The sequence below is a fragment of the Terrapene carolina genome, unplaced genomic scaffold, assembly GCF_002925995.2.
Source record: "Terrapene carolina triunguis isolate 2854851 unplaced genomic scaffold, T_m_triunguis-2.0 Scaffold110, whole genome shotgun sequence".
Classification (NCBI taxonomy): domain Eukaryota; kingdom Metazoa; phylum Chordata; order Testudines; family Emydidae; genus Terrapene; species Terrapene triunguis.
The window spans coordinates 5791623-5817061 of NW_020664461.1; the positions used below are offsets into that span (position 1 = coordinate 5791623).

The 25439-nt window shown below is 43.2% G+C and overlaps 1 protein-coding gene across 1 annotated transcript in view; it reads right to left on the reverse strand.

Annotated features, from left to right (window-relative positions):
- PTPRF (protein tyrosine phosphatase receptor type F) overlaps positions 1–25439 on the reverse strand; it is a 397824-nt gene that overhangs the window by 238394 nt on the left and 133991 nt on the right. The window contains exons 3-4 of the mRNA XM_026651946.2: positions 20467–20612; positions 18447–18588 (exon numbers count right to left, since the gene is read on the reverse strand). Coding sequence (XP_026507731.1) covers positions 18447–18588; positions 20467–20612 — 288 coding nt within the window. The remainder of the gene's footprint in view (positions 1–18446; positions 18589–20466; positions 20613–25439) is intronic.

Consider the following 25439-nt stretch of genomic DNA (forward strand, 5'->3'; position numbering starts at 1 on the left):
CCTCGAGAGGCTGTGTGGGACACAGCCAGTCAGAGAAGGGCTGCAGGGAGCAGCCGAGAGCCACAGTGCAGAGCAGAGAGTAGCTGTTGCCTGGAGCCAGAGGAGGGAAGATGAGATCACAAAGGAGCCAAAGGCTGCAGACCAACTTCACAACCTGATAGCGGATGCCTCAATAGTGCGAGATGTTACAGAGATGATGTGTACTTCAAAGCGCCTCCCTTCATCCTATTAGTATCATTTCCAACATGATCACCAAGAGTTGCGTTAACTAACGCAATACTGACCACGATTTAGTAGTCGTATGACCAGCTGGCACATTACTGGACTTGACGTGTCCCTGTCTATGTTGTCTAAAAAGTCGTGCTCAGCATGGAGTTAACGGATGCAACTCTTCAGGGTGGAATTCTAACTCAATGCAGTTTTCTAGTGAAGACTAGCCCAAAGAGAGATCTGAAGTAAGAAAGGGTGGGGTGCGCACTGTTTAACTATCAAACTATGGAGTAGTGTTGCTGCATTCTGTAAGAATCTTAAATGTACCAAACTGTACCATAGAATCTTTATGGATAGCAATTCCATGCTTGAATAATAAGAATATATCAGTAGGGATATCTTACCGACCATCTGACCAGGATGGTAATAGCGACTGTGAAATCATCAGGGAGATTAGAGAGGCTATTAAAATAAAAAACTCAATAATAATGGGGGATTTCAACTATCCCCATATTGACTGGGTACATGTCAGCTCAGGACGGGATGCAGAGATAAAGTTTCTTGACACCTTAAATGACTGCTTCATGGAGCAGCTAGTCCTGGAACCCACCAGGGAAGAGGCAATTCTTGATTTAGTCCTAAGTGAAGCACAGGATCTGGTCCAAGAGGTGAACATATGAACCAGTTGCAGGGCCGGCGCAACCCATTAGGCGACCCAGGCGGTCGCCTAGGGCCTACAATTTGGGGGGTGGTGACCGCGGCGGTATTTTGGTGGCGGGACCTTCCACCGCCTCTGTGGGGGGCAGCATTTCGGGGCGGGACCTTCCGCCGCCTAGGGCGGCAGAAAAGCTGGCAGCGCTCCTGACCAGTTGGTAACAGTGACCATAACATAATAAAATTTAACATCCGCGGGGAGAGAAGACACCACAGCAGCGCATCACAATAGTATTTAATTTCAGAAAGGGGTGCTACATAAAAGGGAGGAAGTTAGTTAAACAGAAATTAAATGGTACAGAGCCAAAAGTGAAATCCCTGCAAGCTGCTTGGAAACTTTTTAAAGACACAATAATAGAGCCTCAACATAAATGTATACCCCAAATTAAAAAACATAGTAAGAGAACCAGAAAAGTGCCACCAAGCTAAACAAAGTAAAAGAAGCAGTGAGAGGCAAAAAGGCATCCTCTAAAAAGTGGAAGCTAAATCCTATTTAGGAAAATAGAAAGGAACAAAAAACTCTGGCAAGTCAAGTGTAAAAATATAATTAGGAAGGCCAAAAAAGAATCTGAAGAACACCTAGCCAAAGACTCAAAAAGTAACAGCAAAAAAATTAAATACATCAGAAGCAGGAAGCCTGTTAAACAACCAGTGGGGCCACTGGACGATCGAGATGCTAAAGCAGCACTCAAGGACAATAAGGCCATTGCAGAGAAACTAAATTAATTCTTTGCATCGGTCTTCGTGGCTGAGGACATGAGGGAGATTCCCAAACCTGAGCCATTCTTTTTAGGTGAAATTAACAGGTAGCAGGTTTAAAACAAACAAAAGGAAGTACTTCTTCACACAACGCACGGTGAACGCATGGAACTCATTGCCAGGGAATGTTGTGAAGGCCAAGACTATAACAGGGTTCAAAAAGCACTAGATAAATTCACCGAGGATAAGTCCATCAATGTCTATTAGCCAGGATGGGCAGGGATGATGTCCCTAGCCTCTGTTTGCCAGAAGCTGGGAATGGGCAACAGGGGATGGATCACTTGATGATTACCTGTTCTGTTCATTCCCTCTGGGGCACCTGGCATTGGCTACTGTCAGCAGACAGGAGACTGGGCTAGATGGACCATTGTTCTGACCCAGTATGGCCATTCTTAAGTGAACCAGTTGCCTCTTTTCAACTCCAAGGCGGCTGCTTTGACAGTTTGTAAAGTGTTCTGGAATTCTTTGAGACAAAAGGTGCTGCATAATGTGAGTCGTTATCATTATGTTATTACCTAAAGCTATGACAATCATTTAAATCTTAATACCCAAGAGTCCAGAAGGTCACCTCTATGAACCTATCACACTTTACATGACTCAGTGAAGGAAAGAAGCCTCTCTCTCCCTACAGGCAAAGACACAGAGAAGATAAGCTACAGATGAAAATTCAGGTAGCACAGGAAAGGAGTTACAAGCCCTATAATTTTCCTTCCTGAAAGGATAAAGGCTGCACTGGCAACCAAATCCCACTGTTTGAAATGTGGGAAAAAAGAGACCAAGTAGTATCAGAGGAATAAAATGGCCATGTCTCTGCCATCCACAGCAAATGACTCGATAATATCAAATGGCACTTGGAATGTACTGGATGGCCAGCTACAGAGTATTTTTTAAATAATTAACACGTTGGGATCACCCAGATGTGCAGTTCAGATTCATCTGCACATTGTAATTGCTACAGTAGTCACAACTTAATGAATTATCAATTGTGATAGGATCAATGAGCCAAACTGAACAACAAACTAACGTTTGTAAAATTCATGCCTGGGGCAACAGCGCTCTCTCTCTCTCTTTTTACACTTCCATCACTTTTAGTGTCTGATTAGTAAAGACAAGAATCCTTCTGCATCCTTCTCCTCTCTCTTCTTTGTGAAAGACACACTCTGAAGGCAAAAGTTCAGTTTTACTGCATCTGAGCCTTGGCATTAGTCCTTTGATCACTTACAAAGTTTTCAATAACAAGCACATGAAGAAGGGAAGCTGCAATGTAACAATTACGTTCCTTACTAATCAGGTGGACTCTCGTTAACCTGTCAGCAGAGAATTTTTCATGAGATATCATTGCTCCTGCAGATAAATTTGAACCAATCGAGTCACTAGGCCCTCTAGTGTGCTACTTTATTGGATACAGTCAGTATACGAAGACCAGAGATTCTGGATGGTTACCATGCATTAGCTACTGACAGACTGTGCCACCCTCTTTCTGCACTCCTGGAACAGAGAGCAATCTCTTGGCATTGCCTGGAGTGTTTTCTGTTTGAGATGGTGTAGTCACAAGCTGCTGTGCTGTGCATGTCCAGGCCGTGAGAAGTTGTGAATAACAAAATGGGAGGGATAGCACAGTGGTTTGAGCATTGGCCTGCTAAACCCAGGGTTGAGAGTTCAATCCTTGAGGGGACCACTTAGGGATCTGGGGCAAAATCAGTACTTGGTCCTGCTAGTGAAGGCAGGGGGCTGGACTCGATGACCTTTCAAGGTTCCTTCCAGTTCTAGGAGATGGGATATCTCCATTAATTTATAATTTAAGTGGGAGGATATCTCCCTCACTCTTCCACAGACTCAGCCTTTTTCTCCTTTGCTCTTGTTCTCTATATTGAATATTCTCTGATCCTGGGCCATGCATCCTCCAGACATATACCTTTCCCCACAACACTATTTAACATCACCAGCCAACAATATTTACCTCAACTTATCATCAATACTTTCACTACCCTTCTTTCCTCTCCAAGGTGGCCAGTGAGGATGACAAAGGTACTATTAAAATCAGAGACATAGAAAGATGAATTTTAACCTTGCTTGGCTGGTAACGGTGATATACAAATTGTGGATTTGTGAAGAAAAAAGCAAGGCTTTGGATTCTAAGTTGGAGGAAATACTCCACAGTTTAAACGCTTCCAGTCATCCTCACCAGGCAAGAAAAGATCATTATGTCAGTTTTGGGATATAACTGCATGAAGTTACAACTCTAAATCAGCATTTGCATGTCTCCATTGAACACTCAGATCTAGAATTTGGAGAGATTTCATTTGGGCCGGACCCCTGCGATAAAGGGACTGACGCAACAGAGCAAAGGATTAGCATGGCAGATGAACACAGTGCAGTTTTTCCCCCTGGCATCATCCATCCTGGAGAGACAATCTTGAAAAGAGAGCTCTTATCATCCCTCACGCTCGCTGGTTTTCTTTGGGAGAAAGGATTTTTTAAACAGCTCTGGAGCTCTAAGCAGAAGGAAACTGAGCAGGTGAGAGGTACCAATAAGAATGACTGCTGTATTATTAGACTTGGAAATTTCGTAGAAGACAATCAACAGTTTGCAACTGCTATGGGGAAGAAGCTGTCTGAGTACCGTAAGATTAATGAGAGATTAATATTCAGGTGAGCTTCTGAAAGAGCCTATGGAGGGCAAATATTTTGAACCCTCAGTGCACCAATTGTGCTAGGTGCAAAAACAGAGTACAATTAATGAATTAACAACAATAACATGATGACTTCTTGAGGCAATGCTATTTATCTGTAATCTCTCACCAACTTCCTGGGAGACTGGGCTGAATGGTTTTTCCTGATCAGTAACTGGTACTATATTTCAACAGGTGCCTTAACCATAGACTCTCCCCTACTCCAAATAGTATTAAAAAAAAAAAAAAGACAAAAGACACAAGAAAAAGTAGGAGCTGAGCCTTGTGTCTGAGCTCAATGGATTGAAACCAACTGTAAAAATAATCACTATTGGCAGGGCTTTGTTGCAAGCCAACTTCATTTTGTACTGTCAACGCCTCAGGCTGGGATCAAGAGGTGGTCAATCGATAATAATGGTCTGATTATACGTCTTCTTGAAGAGGGGAAGGAATGGGAAAAGTATAAATGAAATTTCCTCTTCTGCACGTATTGTAGGTGAGATATGAATGAGAAATTCCTTTATCATACTTCTCCCAGCATGGAGGTCTGGTTTTTGAAGCTCTGTGGTTGCTTCAGCTATCTGAGTTCATTAACACACTGTGTCCTTTCAAACTTACAGTTTGCTGGGTGTCTCATTAGGATACAGGTTCCCATCTTGAGGATGGTTTATTTGGGGCTGTGATTTTTAATGGGAAAGTAGAGAAGAAAAGGTGGATCTCTAACCAGAGAGGGTTATGTAAGAAGCTTCTCATAAGCATAAGGTTTAATGATGTTTTGTAGGTGTTTGCACTGAATTCTCTGCAACTGGATGGGTACTATATAATGCTTTGTTCTCTCTGCGGACTGTTTCCCATGGAACAACTTACTCTCAATTTTTACTGACTGGACGTGTGCTTCCCTCATTTCTGCATAGGGAGTTACTGAAGATCACTGTGGTGCTGTTTCCATTTTTATATATATGAGAGACAGAGCGTGTATACACACAAGTTACCTTGTAATAAACTAGTAAATGACAACATACATGCCACAATTACTTTAATGCTGGCTTGCTCCCTATGACATTTTCAGGAGATTTTTCCAGTTTTGTTTCCAAAGATCCATGTGATGGGTTCTTCGAACTCTCTTGGGAGACTATTCTATAGCTCTACACACACATCATGACTAACTTTATCAGTCAGCAGAAGATATCAAGCAGAGTTGACATATGCACTAAAGAGAGCACAGCTGTCAGTAATAGGTTGCTATGCTTCTCCATGTAAGCTCTCAGAACGGGCTATCTTGAAGTAGATCCAGCCATAAGAAAGGCCTTTTGAACTTGAAACATATGGTAAGTAAGGAGCTGTTATTCTTTAACTTCTGAGGGACACTAGTAGAGCTGAAATGTATGGGATGTTTGTCTTCTTTTCATATGAGTAGTGTTTATGGATGCAACTACTCAAGTCTTCCAAAGTTACAAATTAATTAGATCAGTGTCTCTTTTCTAAAAGAATTAACTCAATCTCCATTCAAGTGCATCTTATGCTTAGAAAGCAACTGTAAAACAGAATTATAGGGTTCCAGGTCTATTTTCTTTGAATGACTTCCAGATCAAACGTGCACACGGTTCACAAATAAAATATTTTGTCTAGTTGCCAGCCCTCCAAACTCCATCTGTGATCTGGGAGTCAAGCTGGATTTTGCCTCACATATCACCAGCAAAATGACCTGCAGACCAAACCAGGCCACAGTGATACCCATGCAATTCCATGGTCTTCCACTATGCCCCCAATGTGTGTGTAACTCAACTTCCCTCATTGTTGTATGCAGTACAGTTGTAGCTGTGTCGGTCCCAGGCTATTAGAGAGACAAGGTGGGGGAGGTGATAGCTTTTACTGGACCAACTTCTATTGGTGAGAGACAAGCTTTTGAGCCCCAGTTAGCTCTTCTTCAGCTCTGTGTGGCTCGAAAGCTCGTCTCTCTCACCAACAGAAGTCGGTCCAATAAAAGACATCCCCTCCCCCACCTTGTCTCTCAACTTCCCTCAGATAGCTAGGGACTAACTAGCCCTACTTCTTCAACAGATGTCATGATGTGATAGGGTCTAACCAGTATGGCTTCTGCCAAGGAAAATCAAGCCTCACTAACCTATTAGAATGCTTTGAATATTTCCATAAAATAGCCGCTAAAGGAGAACTGGTCAACATAATTTATTTGGACTTTGTCAAAAACCCTCATAAAAGACTATTCATGGGATGAGAATCATAGGACTGGAAAGGACCTCGAGAGGTCATTTAATCCAGTCCCTTGCACTCATGGCATGAGTATTATCTAGACCAGGGGTGGGCAAACTATGGCCAGCTGGCCGAGCCGCTTAAAGCCGGCCGGCGAGCTCCCGCTCCGGCGCTACACCACGCGGCTTGGCCCCACTCTGGCACCCCAGCCAGGGTGCTGGGTCGGGGGCCACACCACGCAGCTCGTCCCTGCTCTGGTGCTCCAGGCGGGGCACAGGGTCGGGGGCCACTCCACGCAGCTCCTGGAAGCCGCGGCATGGCCCCGCTCCGGCTTCTACACGCTCCAATGGCCTCCTCTGGCACTCCAATGGGAGCTGCAGGGGTGGTGCCTGTGGACGGGGCAGTGTGCAGAGCTGCCTGGCTACGCCTCCACGTAGGAGCTGGTGAAGGGACACACTGCTGCTTCTGGGAGCCGTTTGAGGTAAGTGCTGCTTGGAGCCTGCACCCCTGAACCACCCCCCCGCACTGCAACCCCCTGCCCCAGCCCTGATCCCCATCCCACTCTCCAAACCCCTCAATCCCTGGACCACCCTCCTGCACCCCAAACCTCTCATCCCCAGCCCCACCCCAGAGCCTACACCCGCAGCCAGAACCTGCACCCCTTCCCGCACTCTTCCCCCAGTCCTGATCCCCATCCTGCCCTCCAAACCCCAATGCCCTCCGATCCTGATGCATTGGTCCCAGCCCAGAGCACCCTCCTATACCCCAAACTCCTCATCCCCAGCCTCACCCCAAAGCCCGCACCCCCAACCAGAGCCCTCACCTCCTTCCGCACCCCAACCCCAATTTTGTGAACATTCATGGCCCACCATACAATTTCTATTCGCAGATGTGGCCCTTGGGCCAAAAAGTTTGCCCACACCTGATCTAGACCATCCCTGACAGATGTTTAGCTAACCTGCTCTTAAAAATCTCCAATGATGGAGATTCCACAACCTCTCTAGGCAATTTATTCCAGTGCTTAACCACCCTGACAGGAAGATTTTTCCTAATGTCCAGCCTAAACCTCCCTTGCTGCAATTTAAGGCCATTGCTTCTTGTCTTATCCTCAGGGGTTAAGAAGAACAATTCTTCTCCTTCTTCCTTGTAAGAACCTTTTATGTACTTGAAAACTGTTGTGTCTCCTCTCAGTCTTCTCTTTTCCAGATGAAACAAACCCAATTTTTTCAATCTTTCCTCATAGGTCATGTTTTCTAGACCTTTCATCATTTTTGTTGCTCTTCACTGAACTTTCTCCATTTTGTTCACATCTTTCCTGAAATGTGGTGCCCAGCACTGGGCACAATACTCCGGTTGAAGCCTAATCAGCGGTGAGTAGAGCAGAAGAATTACTTCTCATGTCTTGCTTACAACACTCCTGCTAATACATCCCAGAATGAGGTTTGTTGACTCAGATTTAGCTTGTGGTCCACTATGACTCCCAGGTCCCTTTCCGCAGTGCTCCTTCCTAGGCAGTCATTTCCCATTTTGTAAGTGTGCAACTGATTGTTCCTTCCTAACTGGAGCACTTCGCATTTGTCCTTATTGAATTTCATCCTGTTTACTTCAGACCATTTCTCCAGTTTGCCCAGATCGTTTTGAATTATAGTCCTATTCTCCAAAGCACTTTCAACGCCACCCAGTTTGGTATCATCTGCAAACTTTATAAATGTACTCTTCGCCATTATCTAAAGCATTGATGAAGATATTGAACAGAACCAGACCCAGAACTGATCCCTGCGGGACCCCACTCGTTATGCCCTTCCAGCATGACTGTGAACCACTGATAACTACTCTCTGGGAACGTTTTCCAACCAGTTATGCACCCACCTTATAGCAGGTCCATCCAGGTTGCATTTCCCTACTTTGTTTATGAGACGGTCATGTGAGACAATATCAAAAGCTTTACTAAAGTCCAAATATATCATGTCTACCACTTCCACCCTAGCCACAAAGCTTGTTACCCTGTCAAAGAAAGCTATCAGGTTGGTTTGACACGATTTGTTCTTGACAAAGCAAGGTACTGCCATGGATCAGAAACTGGCTAAGAGACAGAAACTAAAATAAAGGACTAAATGAACAATTTTCATCATGGCAAAAAATATCAGGAGGTGCCACAAGTTTCTACATGAGGCCCAGCATAGTTTAGTAGCTTTATTAATGACCTGGAAAAAGGGATGAGTAGTGATGAGGCAATGTTTGCAGAGGACACAAAATTAGTTAGCCTAGTGTGAACAGTAAAGATGACTGTGAGGGACTTCAGGGGGGCCTAACAAAGCTCAGTGAATGGGCAACACAATGGCAGATGAAATTCCACATAGACAAGTGCAAGGCAGTGTACGCTCGGAGGAATAATTTGAGCTATAGATACAATTTACTGAGTTCTAAATTCGCTGTAACCACTAAAGTTAATAAGAACATAAGAACGGCTATACTGGGTCAGACCAAAGGTCCATCTAGCTCAGTATCCTGTCTTCCGACAGTGGCCAATGCCAGGTGCTTCAGAGGGAATGAACAGAACAGGTAACCATCAAGTGATCCATCCCCTCTCACCCATTCCCAGCTTCTGGCAATAACTCAGGCATCCCTGTAGCTAGTTCATAGACTCATAGACTTTAAGGTCAGAAGGGACCATTATGATTGTCTAGTCCGACCTCCTGCATAACGCAGGCCACAGAATCTCACCCACCCACTCCTGTAACAAACCCCTAACCTATGTCTGAGCTACTGAAGTCCTCAAATCGGGGTTTAAAGACTTCAAGGTGCAGAGAATCCTCCAGCAAGTGACCTGTGCCCCATGCTGCAGAGGAAGGCGAAAAACCCCCAGGGCCTCTGCCAATCTGCCATGGAGGAAAATTCCTTCCCGACCCCAAATATGGCAATCAGCTAAACTCTGAGCATGTGGGCAAGACTCACCAGCCAGACACCCAGGAAAGAATTCTCTGTAGTAACTCAGATCCCACCCCACCTAACATCCCATCACAAGCCATTGGGCATATTTACCGCTAATAGACAAAGATTAATTAATTGCCAAAATTAGGCTATCCCATCATATCACTCCCTCCATAAACTTATCAAGCTTAGTCTTGAAGCCAGATATGTCTTTTGCCCCCACTACTCCCCTTGGAAGGCTGTTACAGAACTTCACTCCTCTGATGGTTAGAAACCTTCGTCTAATTTCAAGTCTAAACTTCCTGATGGCCAGTTTATATCCATTTGTTCTTGCGTACACATTGGTACTGAGCTTAAATAATTCCTCTCACTCTTATTATTTATTCCTCTGATATATTTATAGACAGCAATAATATCTCCCCATAGCCTTCTTTTGGTTAGGCTAAACAAGCCGAGCACTTTGAGTCTCCTTTCATAAGACAGGTTTCCCATTCCTAGGATCATCCTAGTAGCCCTTCTCTGTACCTGTTCAATTAAGACCTCTGCTCAAAGTGCAGCAGTTGTCAAAAAAAAAAAAAAAAAAAAAAAAGGAAACAATGCTAGCATGCAAAAGGAATAGGATGAAGAATACTGGAAATTTTATATTGCTATTATATAAATCAATGGTATGCCCTTATCTGAAATAATGTGTTCAGATTTGGTTACCTTGTCTCAAAAAGAATTTTGCATAAATAAAGGAGGTTCAGGTATGACAAAAGAATGGTATGAGATACCAAAAAATGTCCATAGGAGGCGAGAGAGAAAAGATAGGAACTAATTACTTTAGAGAAGATACCTGATAAACGTATAGCAAATAAACGGTATACCAAAGATACAATTACCATTCTCATTTGTATTTCCTAGAACACCAGAACAAGATGACATATAATGAAACAAAGGCAGAATATTTAAATATAATAAAAATAATAAAAAAATACACTTTCTATCAACAAACAATGTACAATTAGGCTCTAGAATTCTCTACCAAATGATATTGACATCAAGACTTTAGGAAGATTAAAAAAAAAATTGGACATTTATATAGATGAGAACACAGTGTCACAATAAAAAGGATCCCTTGTATGATTCATCTCACCCACATATTCCTAGATGTCATTTGTGGAACACAATCAACAATTCTGTTGAAATAGGAATATACGTAATCCATGCCACACTCTATTATCTGTGTTGGCATAGCAGGATAATGAGAGTTTAAAAAATAGCTAGAAATGATTTGTCACTAAAGTCAGGGTTTATACCTCTAAATACACAAAAAGAACAAATTGATTAAGATGGTGAATTTTTATAGGTACTTTTCAGAATGGAACCACATTTTTAGTACTTTGGATTTTGAAAACTATTTGGTATATGCTTGATTGTAGTATGTATCCCCATTCTAGCTAAAAGTTCTTATTGCAAGAATCTGGTAGCAAGGAAGTATATTTTGCTGTCTCTTCTGTTTGCCATTTATAATTTTCTCACTTCTACCTGGCAGAATTCTATCCAGACCTTACACTTTTCCTGCATCAGGTACTGTTTTCAAGTGTTTCAAGACCATTTAAGCCACAAGAATGCCAGGCAGGATATGACAACTCTCTGAACCACTCCTGAACCAATCTCAGGAGATCTGATTTGGGAGGTTTTCACATCAGGGTACAATTTCCAAGGCTTTCCACTCTGTATTGGTTATGTGAGATTCCATTCAAAACTTTTCAAAGGATGTATTTCTTGCTTCATAAACTTAGTGGAATGAACCTGACTGATAATGTCAGTGCATGGCAGTCTTCTGACGGAGTTGGTCATTGTGGATACATTATATGGTCATGTACCATTAATTAAACATTTGAACAGAGATGAGAGATGGAAATAATGGTATTTGGGTCTAATAAGTTCTACAGATCTGCTGATTCTCCTGTTTGGAGAAGAGATTGACAACACTAAGCTTTCTAAACTAAACTAACAGCAAAAAATAAATTTAAGTACATTAGAAGCAGGAAGCCTGCCAAAGAATCAGTGGGGACACCGAACGATCGAGGTGCTAAAGGAGCACTCAAGGAAGACAAGACCACCGTAGTGAGACTAAATGAATTCTTTGCATCGGTCGTCACTGCAGAGGATGTGAGGAAGATTACCACACCTTAGCCATTCTTTTTAGGTGACAAATCTGAGGAACTGTCCCAGATTGCATTGTCAACAGAAGAGGTTTTAGAACAAATTGATGCACTAACCAGTAATAAATCAACAGTACCAGATGGTATTCACCCAAGAGTTCTGAAGGAACTCAAATACAAAATTGAAGAACCACTAACTGTGGTATGTAACACATTGCTTAAATCAACTTCTGTACCAGATGACTGGAGGATAGCTAATATAACACTGATTTTTTTTTTTACAAAGGCTCCAGAGGTGAGGATCACCGGTAAGCCTAACTTCACTACTGGGCAAATTGGTTGAAACCATTGTAAAGAACAGAATTATCGGACACAGATGAACATGATTTGTTGGTGAAGAGTCGACATGGCTTTTGTAGAGGGAAATCATGCCTCACCAATCTATTAGAATGCTTTGAGGGTGTCAGCAAACATGTGGACGGGGTGATCCAGGGATATAGTGTACGTGGACATTCAGAAAGCCTTTGACAAGGTCCCTTACCAAAAGCTCTTCAGCTAAATAAGGAGCCATGGGATCAGAGGAAGGTCCACTCAAGGATTATAAGATAGGAAACAAAGGGTAGGAATAAATGGTCAATCTGCTCTGGGACCAGCGCTGTTCAACATATTCATAAATGAGCTGGAAAAAGGGGTCAACAGTGAGGTGGCAAAATATGCAGATGATACAAAATTGCTCAGGATAGTTAAGTCCAAAGCTGACTGCGAAGAATTACTGATATTTCACTAAACAGGGTGACTGGGCAACAAAATGGCAGATGAAATTCAATGTTGATAAATGCAAAGTAATGCACATTGGAAAACATAATCCTGATTATACATACAAACTGATGGGGTCAAAATCAATGGTTACCACTCAAGAAAGAGATCTTGAAGTCATCGTGGATAGTTTTCCAAAAACATCTGCTCAATGTGCAGTCAAAAAAACCAGAATGTTAGGAACCATTAGGTACAGAGAAAATATCATAATACTATATAAATCCACAATACCGCCACACCTTGAATACTGCAGTTCTGGTCACCTCATCTCAAAAAAGATATTAGAATTGAAAAAAAGTACAGAGAAGGGCAACAAAAATTATTAGGGCTATGGAACAGCTTCCATACGAGGAGAGATTAAAACGCCTGGGACTGCTCGGCTTAGAAAAGAGACAGCTAACGAGGGACTATGACACAGGTCTATAAAATGTGAATGCTGTGGAGAAAGTGAATATGGAAGTGTTGCATCCCTTCATATAACATGCAAACCCAATAAATTACTAGGCAGCAACTTTAAAAAGAATTATACAAGTTCCTGGAGGACAGGTCCATCAATGGCTATTAGCCAGGATGGTCAGGGATGCAACCCCATGCTCTGGGTGTCCCTAGCCTCTAACTGCCAGAAGCTGGGAGTGGATGACAGGGGACGGATCACTCAATAATTGCCCTGCTCTGTTCATTTCCTCCTAAGCACCTGGCATTGGCTGCTGTCAGCAGACAGGATTCTGGGCTAGATGGACCATTGGTCTGACCCAGTATGGCCGTTCTTATGGTCTTTGGCTGACAAAATTACTTCTCAATTGTCTCTTTTGCAGCCAGGAAAGCCACTCTCTTTAACTAAATTAAAAAACAACATTAAAGTAATGCTACATTTCTCGTTTAATCTGACATAAGTACAGAAATTTAGAATTCAGCACCTAGATTCTGAGGTGATGGGTGATTTGTAGGTATCAAAAATAGAACAGCTGCACCACAGTCATTTAGGATATCCTGGCGTGTCTAGGTATTAGCAGCACACAGGATACAATGATGTAACAACTATTACTACCCAGGCAATACAAGGTGAGTTAAACAGTGATTGTGAATGCTCTTGGCCCTAGTTAAAATTAAGTCCTTAATGCTCATCTCTACCCCTATGATTCTCGGGGAGTCAGAACCTCAAGAAACCTCCTATTTCCCCCCTATCCTCAATATCTCATTTTGCAGTCACCACCTTAGCAGCTGAGAAACGAACAAGACTTTGAGGTAGTCAACATGGCTGCTAAGTCTGCCTGCCAGAGCAATATACGGGCACCTGCTGTTGAGCAGTGCAAGGCATTCTTTCCTTATGAGTAGAACGTGCACCTTGCCACCAGGGGGCTTGAGACTGAACAGTGAACGCAGCTCTCCAGCAGGGCAGGGCAGGGCAGGGCATCACACATCGCTCATCCACAAATAATTGACTTAATTTTAACTTTTGTTAAAAACGTGGTACACCACCAGCTAAGGCAAAAAATCCTTCTAGGCAGCTCTGTTCCTATCCATGTCACAGTGCTCTTAGGAAGTTTCCCAATGCAGCAAAGCATGCAGAGACTCTCTGTACTGCAGCACTCAGGAATGCAATGTTTACAGAGGGCATTTAACCCAATATCACATCAGTCTCTTCTAGACAGTTAGATCAACTTCCGTGAAAAAGAACAGTGGGATTTGAATTTGTGGCAGTCTCCCAGGGAGAGTATAGAAGACTTATTTCTTAGGCTCCTTGAGCAAATACAGGGGAGAACAGTCGTGTATTGGCCAGGAGGATGGACAAGACATTTCTAATCTCATCTTCTTCTACAGAAAGGGAACATTTCATCCCTCGTAAGATGAGCTACAGTGTACATTTGGGGTTGCAGCATTCAACTTTGCGTACAGACATACTGCATCTACACCAAACCAAACTCTCCTCCATAATCAATCTAATTTTATAACTGTTATTGACACATTTTTTCTTGGCAAGAAGATGTAAAAGAAAATGAGACAAACATTAGTCAAAAGGGGATGTTCCAACTGATCCTTTTGTAACTAACCAAGCATAAACAAGGATTAAACACAGCTAACTTTTGTTTACCATTGTAATGCTGAAACCGCTGTTAGATGAGTGTTTACAACAGGACATATTGTTTCAGGCCTTTGGAGATCCAGCTCTCTGCAGAAATCATTTGCAACTGTCAAATGTTTATCATTTGCAGTGTTTCAAACTGGGTAACTCCAGGAACTGGGATGGAGCCAGCAGATGGTGAGAGAAATTAAGCTCATGACATGGTTCAGTAATCAGTGAACCACAATCAGATGGAGGTGCTTCCCACCCCGATACAATGTACTCTGGAGTTTTACTAGATCTGGGGCTCCATTAAAATGCACCAGAACTTCCCTGACTTCTGGCAGGGAAAGTCCATCAAGTGAAACTAACCTAGTGGATTAGCTTGAAAGTAAAGCCTACTGTGTACGTAGTCCCTCTGTTGCTATTTTGCTTCTCCTCAACAGGAGCTTCTTCATGGCAGAGTTTGGCAGCACACCCAAGATGAATGCACTGGGGCTCAAAACAAGCTCCGTTACGCAGCAGATAAGTAGTTTAGGATACAAGGCCTGAGGGATTTCTGTAAACGAATGCTGGAAATGGAAGTTAGAGATAATATTTTAGCATTCATTAAACTTAAAACAAGGAGAATTAAGCTCTAAATGTATTTCTTCAATGTTGCCTTGATATGACACAACATGCTCTGGGCAGCAGAGGGCTGAACAGTCTGTTCACAGAGCATCAAGGTTCACTGAGGTTCAGATCATTTCTCACCACTGTTTATTAAGGCTACAAACTGCAGTGTAACGACGCCTATGTTCCAAACTCTTGGGAGAAAGCACAGTTCTTCACAGCTGAGCGAGCTCACTACACTGGCCGGGCGACGGTAAACCCTGGTGAAAGATCCTGCGCTACTTTTTCCCTATGCCTGCCAATTGGAATTTGCAAATCAATACTGACAGAATGCAGATTACATGAGACCAGTGGAGAACATAATTACCTCTGCCTTTCTTAATATAGCGACGAAGCTGAAGATGCAAGGCATTTTGTTAAAGAGCACTATGTGGAGATTCCTGTAATCAGGTTGTTCAGGGTAGGAAATATTGCCAAATTCTTGCCACACTGCTCATCCTTCTCAATTTACATTTCATATAATCGCCCTACTTAAAAAGCTCTATAATGCTAGACGTAATCCTGCACACTACAACTGAATAATATATTTATTAATTTGTTACATGGAGTACCCACTAACTGTCCCTGAAGGTTTCCTTGGGAATGCGTGTCAATTTATTGATTCTAACCCTCCCCTGTTTGCTTTGCTTTCACCCTGCTGATAGGCATGCAAGAGTGTACTTGTATGCTGCTTCAGGTCATAATTGAAAAAGACAGAAATGTTCAATATGACTCATACATAATTCAGCTTATCAGCTGCCCAGGAGAAAAAGAGAAGAGGAGGTGTTCGCATGTCTACCTCACCCGCTATCAACAGGAGAAATAATTTTCAATTACGCTAAGTATATGCAGCAAACTGGATTTGAAGTTAGACAGAAAAAATAGGGAGATGGAAGCAGCAGATTAAGGATGTAGCAGGGAATCAAACTGTTCCAGAACATTCACATGGGTTTGAGCTCCTGGCTCCTACAGGAAGAGATGAGACTCCAGCTTGCCTCTGAATAGAGTAAGTTAGCAATCAGAAAAGACAATGTGCCACTGATGCACAAAACACAGCAGAAAGCTAAATCAAATAAAGCTGCAGATTAGTCTGCAATGAGGACAACAGAGAAGTCAGCTAAACCCTGAGTGTTTGTGAACTTCTGGCTTCAATGCTAAGGTCTGTGTTCTAAAGATCAAATTGTGGAGAAGAATTCAAAAGGTTGTAATGTAAAATCAATATGTGCTGTGTCTTTAGCAGCATGTACCCCTGAGAAGGTCTGTGATCAGCAGAGCTCTGCCGCGCACCTGGGATCTCTGCACTAGTCAAGCAAGCTCTTGAAAGACAGCAGGTCTGCACCATTTCAATTTCCACCTGACAGCAATTACAAAAATTATGTTAACCTTGCTATCAGTGAGAAAAGCCAAACCCCACTAAGTTGCCTGAGCATTTCACCCTCCTATTTAATTTTCTCATTTGCCTCACACAAAACATGTGCCGTTTCCAAACAGCTTGGTGGAATTCTTGTTGAGGAAGAAAAGCAAGAGAAAGAGGAGCCTGAGCCAAAAAATATTCCCTGCGATGTGAGTGCTGGAGTGAGCCCTGCAGGATCAGCTAGCCAGGCCTAGTACACATGCTGACATTACCTGAGCAAAGAGAGAAGTGGTTTCAGGTATAGCCACAATGCAGGAGAAGCGTCACAAACCCCCATGCTCATGCATAGCAGCCATCAGGTGCAATATGGAAATGGGCACAACAAACAGGGGCATTGAAAATAGAAGGGCAAAGATTTGGCTAAAAAAATAAGAATTTATCTGTAAAAATCCTCAAAGGAGAAAAAAGTGTAAATCATTGTGTCCACGTCTAATTAGCTGTGTACCATATTTGAACGAATGGAGCTCATCTTCTCCCTCAGCCCCAGGGAATGTGAGTGGGAGATTCCCTGGTTCCCCTGGGTGTGCATGCACCCAACAAACCAGCACATACCGGGTTGAAAGAGACGTTCCATTTTAAACCCCATTTCTACTCCCTCAGAACTTTCATCCACATTTTCCTTTGGGGATGAAATTCCCTGCTTAATCGCAGCCAACAGCACACATTTACTTTTTTACACTGTGGTAACGCCCACCATGGGCTTGGTGCTTCCTCTAGAGCGGAGGTAGGGCAGATGGGGAATGGAGGCCCGAAACTGTGTGAGTTACTGCATGGGAAGTATGCAGTGGAGCAAAGAACTGAACAGTTTCCCAAGCCTCTGGCTAGTGCCCTATCCACTGGAGCATCCTTCCTCTTTGCGAAGTCTGGCACCAACAAACAAACCAGGAACTTCAGCTAAATGTTGTGGTTTAGTTCTCATAGTACAGTCAAGCCCTCTTCACTGTAGGATTATTCAACAGTTTATCCATACCAAGTATTCTGCTTCATCTTCTGTTGGAAAACAGCCCTTCCTCTTTTATCAGAGATATCGAATGCAAATAAAAATTCCACTTGGAGGAAGTCCTGCATTTGAGCACCTCAGGGCAATTTACAGAGTCCCTATATAAACAAATACTATCATATCCATGTATAGTAAAATAAGTAACTTTATCTTAGACAAAAGTGGACAATAATTATTACAATCTATAAAACAATTACATGGAAAAAAGCAATGGTAAAATACAGACAAAAACCATTTAGAAGCAGGACCGGCACAAGAACTAAAATAAAAGTCATATTATACTGCAGGCAAGTATCAAGATCTTTATATCAAGCGTAGTGCTTTATGTAGCCACTCCAGTCCTCCGTAAAGAGAGGAAACAGAATTGAAAGTTATTACTACAACAAAAAGTAAAAACAGCTAAATTCCACACCAGCTGCAAAAGCTGAAGAGCGACTTGCAAACCCATACACAACAAACTGGCAATTTAGTCCAGATGGGGTAGAAATATAGATTAAGTTTTTCACATTTCAAAGTGCAGGTTCTTAGATACCACGGAGAGAGGCACTGTAGGACAGACGAGAAAGACCATAAAGGTGTGTGTCTGGCTAGATCCCAAAAGCTGGTAGTGGGCATGGCACAGATGCACTTCAAAGCGAAGCTCACAATCTACAGCTCCTTCCTGCTCATAAACATTAACAGACAAAGACTTCTGTCATTGAAGGAAACGATGGCCAATAATACTGGAGGCCTACAGCCTTCCAGAACTAATCCAGAATACCTCAGTATTATCTGGAGTCACTAAGAAAACCTGTAGATATCAAAGCCAGAAAACATACCACCAGCCACTCTGCCAACATGAGAGATTCTCACCTACCTTCTAACACTGTTAATTTGGCACTGGTGTTTATCTCCCCAACACTGTTGGTTGCGGTGCACTCATAGATTGCTTCATCTCGATGAACTCGCAGGGGTTGAATCCGGAGAACTGATCCTGACCCATCATCAAACTCAATAACCTGGACAAGGAAAAGAAAAGAGTTTTTTATTGGCTCCTACTGAAATGGAGACTGAAAGTGAGAATGAATTCAGGAATAGAATCCATAAATACAAATATACCACCTGACAAGAGAGACGTTCCTTATCCAGTGAAGCCAGAAAATTCAGGATTAGGAATATACTTGCCCTTTGAGGAGTCCCGGAACAAAAGGAGATCCAATGCTGTTCTTTATGAAACAATTAAAACTTGAAAAAATATCAACCCGCTAATACAGATGTGGATCCTCTGACTTAAAACATCTGGACCATATTTACACTGGTGATTTTACTAATCACACTGATGGATTTTATTGCCAACTTTAACCCTGATAAAATATAAAAGAACAGTGCTCTAAGATCCTGTGGATTATAAGAGAAATATCGATAAGTGTGGGACAATATGCTGAGCCACTTCAGCAATCACTAACTTCAATAGTAGCTGAGGATGCTTGGTACCTTCCAGGATCGGGCCCTTCACAACCGTGGCACAATCAACAGTGATATAATTACAGTTCCTTTCCTAGTATAATCAACAGTCACTCATCTTTCCATCATGCTAAGGTGGGAGAAGTATTACTCCAACTCTTCTACATGGCAGAGAAGAGGGGAACTTGCTATGCTACAGGACCGTTATAAACTACTCTTTAATGGCAGGTTGCAAAGCCACAGCCTCAGGCCACAGTTAACTTTAAACTCATCCCGTTTCAATTACTGAAAGGAGCAAAACAACGGACACATGAAAAACTGAACTATGTTTGTGGTAATACAGGAAGCAGGGCTACGCCTTAGGGGCACAGACCTCACCTCATCATGTTATCACTCAGGTCACATATGAAGTGGCTCAGCAATGCTGAGCACTAGGACGACCTGCTTCAAGTCCAGACACTGTGCGACCCCCTCTCCTGCATGCAGTGCTGTGTCCCGTGAAAAACTCTTAATGCTACACATCCAACGGATAAAGAAGAAAAAACGGACAGGAGTGGTCAGCAGAAACCACTGGAGATGAAAGAAGTGGCAGGAAACGAGAAACAGGCAGAAGGTGAAAGATAAGTAGGGTGAGAAACGCCACTGGTGAGAAGTCTCCTGTGCCCAAGATAGAAAACTGACACAAGAAAACCCACTTCAGGTGCCAGGAAGGGGCAGATGGGTCAGAGGAGGCCGCTCCAATAAGAAAAGCAAAAACATCAAAGAGATGGAAACACAGAGGAAGGGTTAGATTCCCAAGAGTGGAGGGGGAAAAAAGGGCATGACCCAAAGGGAAGATAGGAGGAGAGGTGGGGAGAGGAACTCAAATTGCTCTTCCCATTAAAAATCTTAACACAATGTAGGGTGGGAAGCCCTGTTTGCCCCATCCCTGTTACTCTAAAGAAAACTCAGATTCTCCCTTTGGCCTCTCCTCCCTATTCCTATTCTGAATCTAAATCAGACCCAGAGATGGCAGCAGTGCTGTCCGGAAAGCTTCCCACTAGAGCTTGGGCACCCCATTTCGGTCTGCTTGGTGCTGAGAGGCTAAGCAGGCTTCCATGCCCACTCCCCTCCCCCACCCTAACACACAAAAATCCTACATAAATCTACTGTTTGTTATGACCCAGCTCTGACATCTTAGTTAGTGGCTGCTACCGGTTCTGGGGTGACTGAGGCTAGACCAGAACAGGCATTCAGTATGTTTAGTCAAATTCTGGCTCCCCATGGCAATGTCTGACCTAAGGCAGGGCTCACTGAAGGAAGGGAAAATTTCCCTTGCAGCAGTTCTCAGCCTCTTCTCCTATAGCAACTGACAGAAACTCAGGCTCTGACACTGGTTACTGTGAAGCTAAGATCTGCAAGGAATAGATTTGGTTCCAGATCTCTGTAGTTACCTCAAACCGCTGGGAGCTGACCTTCTTCCCCTTCTTCATCCATGTGATGCGAGGCTTGGGCTCTCCTGTTGCCTGGCACACAAACGAGGCCACTCCTCCAGAAATCCCAATCTGATCTTCGGGAGCTTTCATAAAGCTTGGCTTGCCTGGAAGAAAACCACACCATCAGCGGTGAGCCACCTCAGATAAGCAAGGGATACATCAGTAAAGAAACTGGGTACCATGTTATCCCAAGTTATAGGACCACGAGTGTCACTACTTTAAAATCCAATTTTAATGACTTTACTCATACCAATTCAGTGTAGACTGCAGCATAACAAGCACGGTTTCAGCTCAGAAACATTTTTTTCTTAAATAAAATAGTTCATCTGGTTGCATGGAAATGAAGGCAATGCATACTCCCACTCACACTGACTCAGGCAGATGACACTGGGACAGGTTTTTCTGCTCTAATTTAAAACCTGTTCATTTTGTAAATATAAAATTTTGCAGGTGAATAATGTGATCATGTCACTGGAAATTACAGAACAGCTGAGACGTTGAGGTTTACTGAGCGCATGCTGCACCTGAGAACTTTCAGAATCTAGTCAAAACCAATGGGTACTATTATTAATGCACAATTGAGTCTTTAATTCAAATGTAGGTTCCGATCGACCTAAAGATCCAAGGATCCCTACATCTGTCCAGCCTGGCATGTGACCGGTAAAAGACTATTAACTAAAACTGGGAGTGAGCAGAGAAACCAAAGGGACATTCAGGCCTGAGTGACTCCACAAACGTAGAAATTTAGTGATCAATAGAAGACATTTCATGAAATATGGCCTTGTTTTCCGAACGTATATGACTCTGCTCCAGCTCGATATAATTAGTGATTTGGTTTGAACATAGTGTTCATATTTTTCTTAGGCAGATTCAGTCCCACAGAATACTGCAGCTCTTGGTCAGGTAGGTATTTTGGCAAGAGTTATACTGCTTTGCCTGGTTAGGAGTGTGAGGCACACATACTGTCATTTCTATAAAACAATAAAACCTCTCTCCCACTCACCAACTCACAGACACACACAGTTAAAACCAGCCCATGATGATTCCTATCACCACTTGTGAGTTAAAAATCACAGGTGGTTAGGGAGGGAACCACTCTCCTGCAGAGTTCAGCAGCAGCTCTGGGGGGATGAGGAAGAAGAGGGAGCCTTCCTCCTGTGAAGCTCAGTAGCTGTGCAAAAAGCAGGGAATAACCATCTCCCTGCCTTCTCCTTCCCTGCTAACAAACAACATAAAAATCCGGGGGGCTCTTCTGGCATTGCAGGAGAAGTCTTCCGTTGAGCGACCTGCCGAATAATTTGTGAAGGGCTGGCTGAAACAGTCACAGCACGTCTAACCTGAGTACTGCACCGGCTCCATATACTTATCGTTAAGAATGAGTCAAATTTTAATACACAAACCCATTTCCCCCCCAAGTGCCAGAACATCTGAAGAGAATTTTTTCATTGGTTGGGTTGAAAACTGAGACCCTATCCCCACCTAAAACCAAAATTCTCTTTCTACTTTACCATGTGCTAACTGGTCACGTTAAATGCTAGTCTCTCCCCAGACTTAAGCTCAACCAGTTAGCACGTGGAAACAACCTGCCCTAGCTTGAAAAGAGTGTGAGTCAGCTCAAACCAGCGAGCACCATCTAACTACACAACTTCTAATGCTAGTCTAGACAAAGTCACAGAGGACCAAAGCCTGTTCTCTGCCCCCCCCCCCCCACCAAGGGCCTAGAGAAGCAGCAGCAGGCCAAGGGCAATGCCACCCACATTCTATATGCAACACAATGTGCTACTCCCCTTTATTTGCTTGGGATCAACACAACTTGCTTGTCAGTAACTACAGTGCACTCAGGCAATACCCGATTACCATGGGCGGGGGAACTGCCCTGGATCTAGAAGGAAAGGATATACAATATTTTTCAATAGGCCAATGCCATTAACAAGGACGATGGCAAAGCCTTTGCGAGCATGAGACGACGCCATATTCTAGCCTGATTCAGAAACATGCAGTCACCACCTCACCAGACACCTGGATTACCCAGGTACCTGAATCAGCAATCTTGTAAAGAATCTGTAAAAGGGATATGCAGAGGCCTGGGGAATCAAGTGGAGTAAAACAAGCGTCAGAGGAGAGGTGACTCATCTCGCCACACAGTCAGTGGAACCATCAATGCCAAGGGGAGAGAGATGCCCAACCACTGTAACTAGAGACACAAGGTGGGTGAGGTAATATCTTTTATTGGACCAATTTCTGTTGGTGAGAGATGTCTCTCTCACCAACAGAAGTTGGTCCAATAAAAGATATTACCTCACTCACCTTGTCTCTCTAATAGCCTGGGACCAACACGGCTACAACACCACTGCATATAACAATGGAAGATATTGAATTTTGCTGTCTGAAATGGAAACTCCACAGCAGGCTGTTCCGCCTTGTATTTAGATGTGACACTCCAATTAAGTTTCCCAGACCTGAAGAAGAGCTCTGTGTAAGCTCAAAACCTGTCTCTCTCACCAAAAGAAGTTGGTCCAATAAAAGATATTACCTCACCCACCTTTTCTCTCTCATAGCCTGGGACGGATATCATTACGACGACACTGTACACAACAGTGGTAACTAGAGGCTGTTGAAATGCGAACTACGAAGTTCTGTAGATGACAGCAAACAACAGAGCCTAGTGCAGTGGGGGAGCCTTTCAAGACTGGCAACATACACTCATACACAGAAGAGGACCTGGGGATTACAGTGGATGAGAAGCTGGATATGAGTCAGCAGTGTGCCCTTGCTGCCAAGAAGGCCAACAGCGCATTGGGCTGCATTAGTAGGAGCATTGCCAGCAGATCGAGAGAAGTGATTATTCCCCTCTATTTGGCACTGGTGAGGAATAGTGTGTCCAGTTTTGGACCCCCAACACAGAAGGGATGTGGACAAATTGGAGAGAGTCCAGCGGAGGGCAACAAAAATGATTAGGGAGCTGGGGCACATGACTTATGAGGAGAGGCTGAGGGAACTGGGGTTATTTAGTCTGCAGAAGAGAAGAGTGAGGGGGGATTTGATAGCAGCCTTCAACGACCTGAAGGGGGGTTCCAAAGAGGATGGAGCTCGGCTGTTCTCAGTGGTACCAGATGACAAAACAAGGAGCAATGGTCTCAAGTTGCAGTGGGGGAGGTCTAGGTTGGATATTAGGAAACACTATTTCACTAGGAGGGTGGTGAAGCACTGGAATGCGTTACCTAGGGAGGTAGTGGAATCTCCTTCCTTGGAGGTTTTTAAGGCCCAGCTTGACGAAGATCTGCCTGGGATGATTTAGTTGGGGATTGGTCCTGCTTTGAGCAGGGGGTGGAACTAGATGACCTCCTGAGGTCCCTTCCAACCCTGATATTCTATGAAGCCTGGAAACTTGTGCTATTCAACCCAGTGGCAGAGAGCTGATTGGCCCAACCATACAGGAAACAAGCTGTTACATATTCATGGATCAAAAACGCACCTCACAGCAGATGAGGGCTTACTGACTAAGGAGCAAGTGTGGCCCACCATTATTATTGTTCATTTGTTCTGCAGCAGCATCCAAAAGTCACAAAGAGGAACAGGGCCTACAGGTATACCCGGTCCTTTCCCCAAAAACCATGTGAACTGAAAAAAGCAAGACAAACCTGGCCCAACCATAGGAATGAGCAGAAATGAGACAGGGTTAGGCTTCCAGAGAATGATTTCTAAGGGTTTGTCTACACTACAGGTTATGTCAATATAACTTTTGTGGTGCACCCACAAGCGATATAAGTTACACTGACCGGCTGGCTGATGTGGATAGCGCTATGTTGGCGGGACAGGCGGTGGTTTTATTATGCCAACAGGAGAGCTCTCTCCCGTTGGCACAGAGCGTCTTCACCAGATGCTGTGTCAGTGCAGCTGCGCCACTGTAGCGCTTCTAGTGTAGACACCTAAGACACTGACATTTTATGGCTCCTTGTCGTGTCTGCAGCAGAGACGCAGAGTCCTGACACTAAAGACAAGCAATTATTAGTTGTGGTTGCCTGACTTACACTGATTCCACATGTTTACTTATCTGTAATCACATCTACTTCTACTTAATTTATATTCATATATATTTGTATTTATTCCCCTCTACCATCTCTCCCAGTGAAATACTGATTTACTGTTCATGTTGATTGTGGTGTGATTGACTGGTTTGAAATGCAGGGTGTTGAGTTGATTTGTTCTTTTGATTTTGTTATTTACTTTGTGATGCTAGTAAACTAGTGTAAATTTATTAAATGACAAATACAACAGAATCCAAAACTTCTGTCCTTGAAGAACACAGTTCAAACATATATCGCATTATATACCTGTTCCCCAGACTGTGCATGCTGAGAACTTATTGATTTTTTTAAACACACAAAATAAAATTTTTAAAAAAGGAACAAGGGGAAATTGGACTTGCACAGGAATAAAACCTGGAAAATTCATAGCCTTGTTCAGCTTGCATTTACACCATTGGAATGACTCTCTTATTCCCTACACATTTCATTAAGCAACACCACTTTCCGGCAACAACCTAAATGCACAGGGAGTGTATTGGTTACAAAGGTATATCTGTATATAAAACAAATTCCCACACAACACATTTTGAGACAATAAAAAACAATTAATTAATTGTGAGTGTCCCAAAGAAGAAGAAAAAAAAACCCTGAAGTTTGGAAACCAGGAAATTCTGAGTTAAGATTATACAAACAACAAAGACTCAGATTTCATGTCCTGGCCACCTGACCACATATAGGGATAGGGATATGTGTGACCCACTGTACCTCCAAATAACACCCGTACCCCCATATTTACCACTTGCATATGGGTAGGACATGTTTTGTACAAAGTATGCCTTGTGAGGTGTCATTTGAAAAGTTATAATCTGTTGAGTATCACTATCCTGTCAAAACGTGTGCATC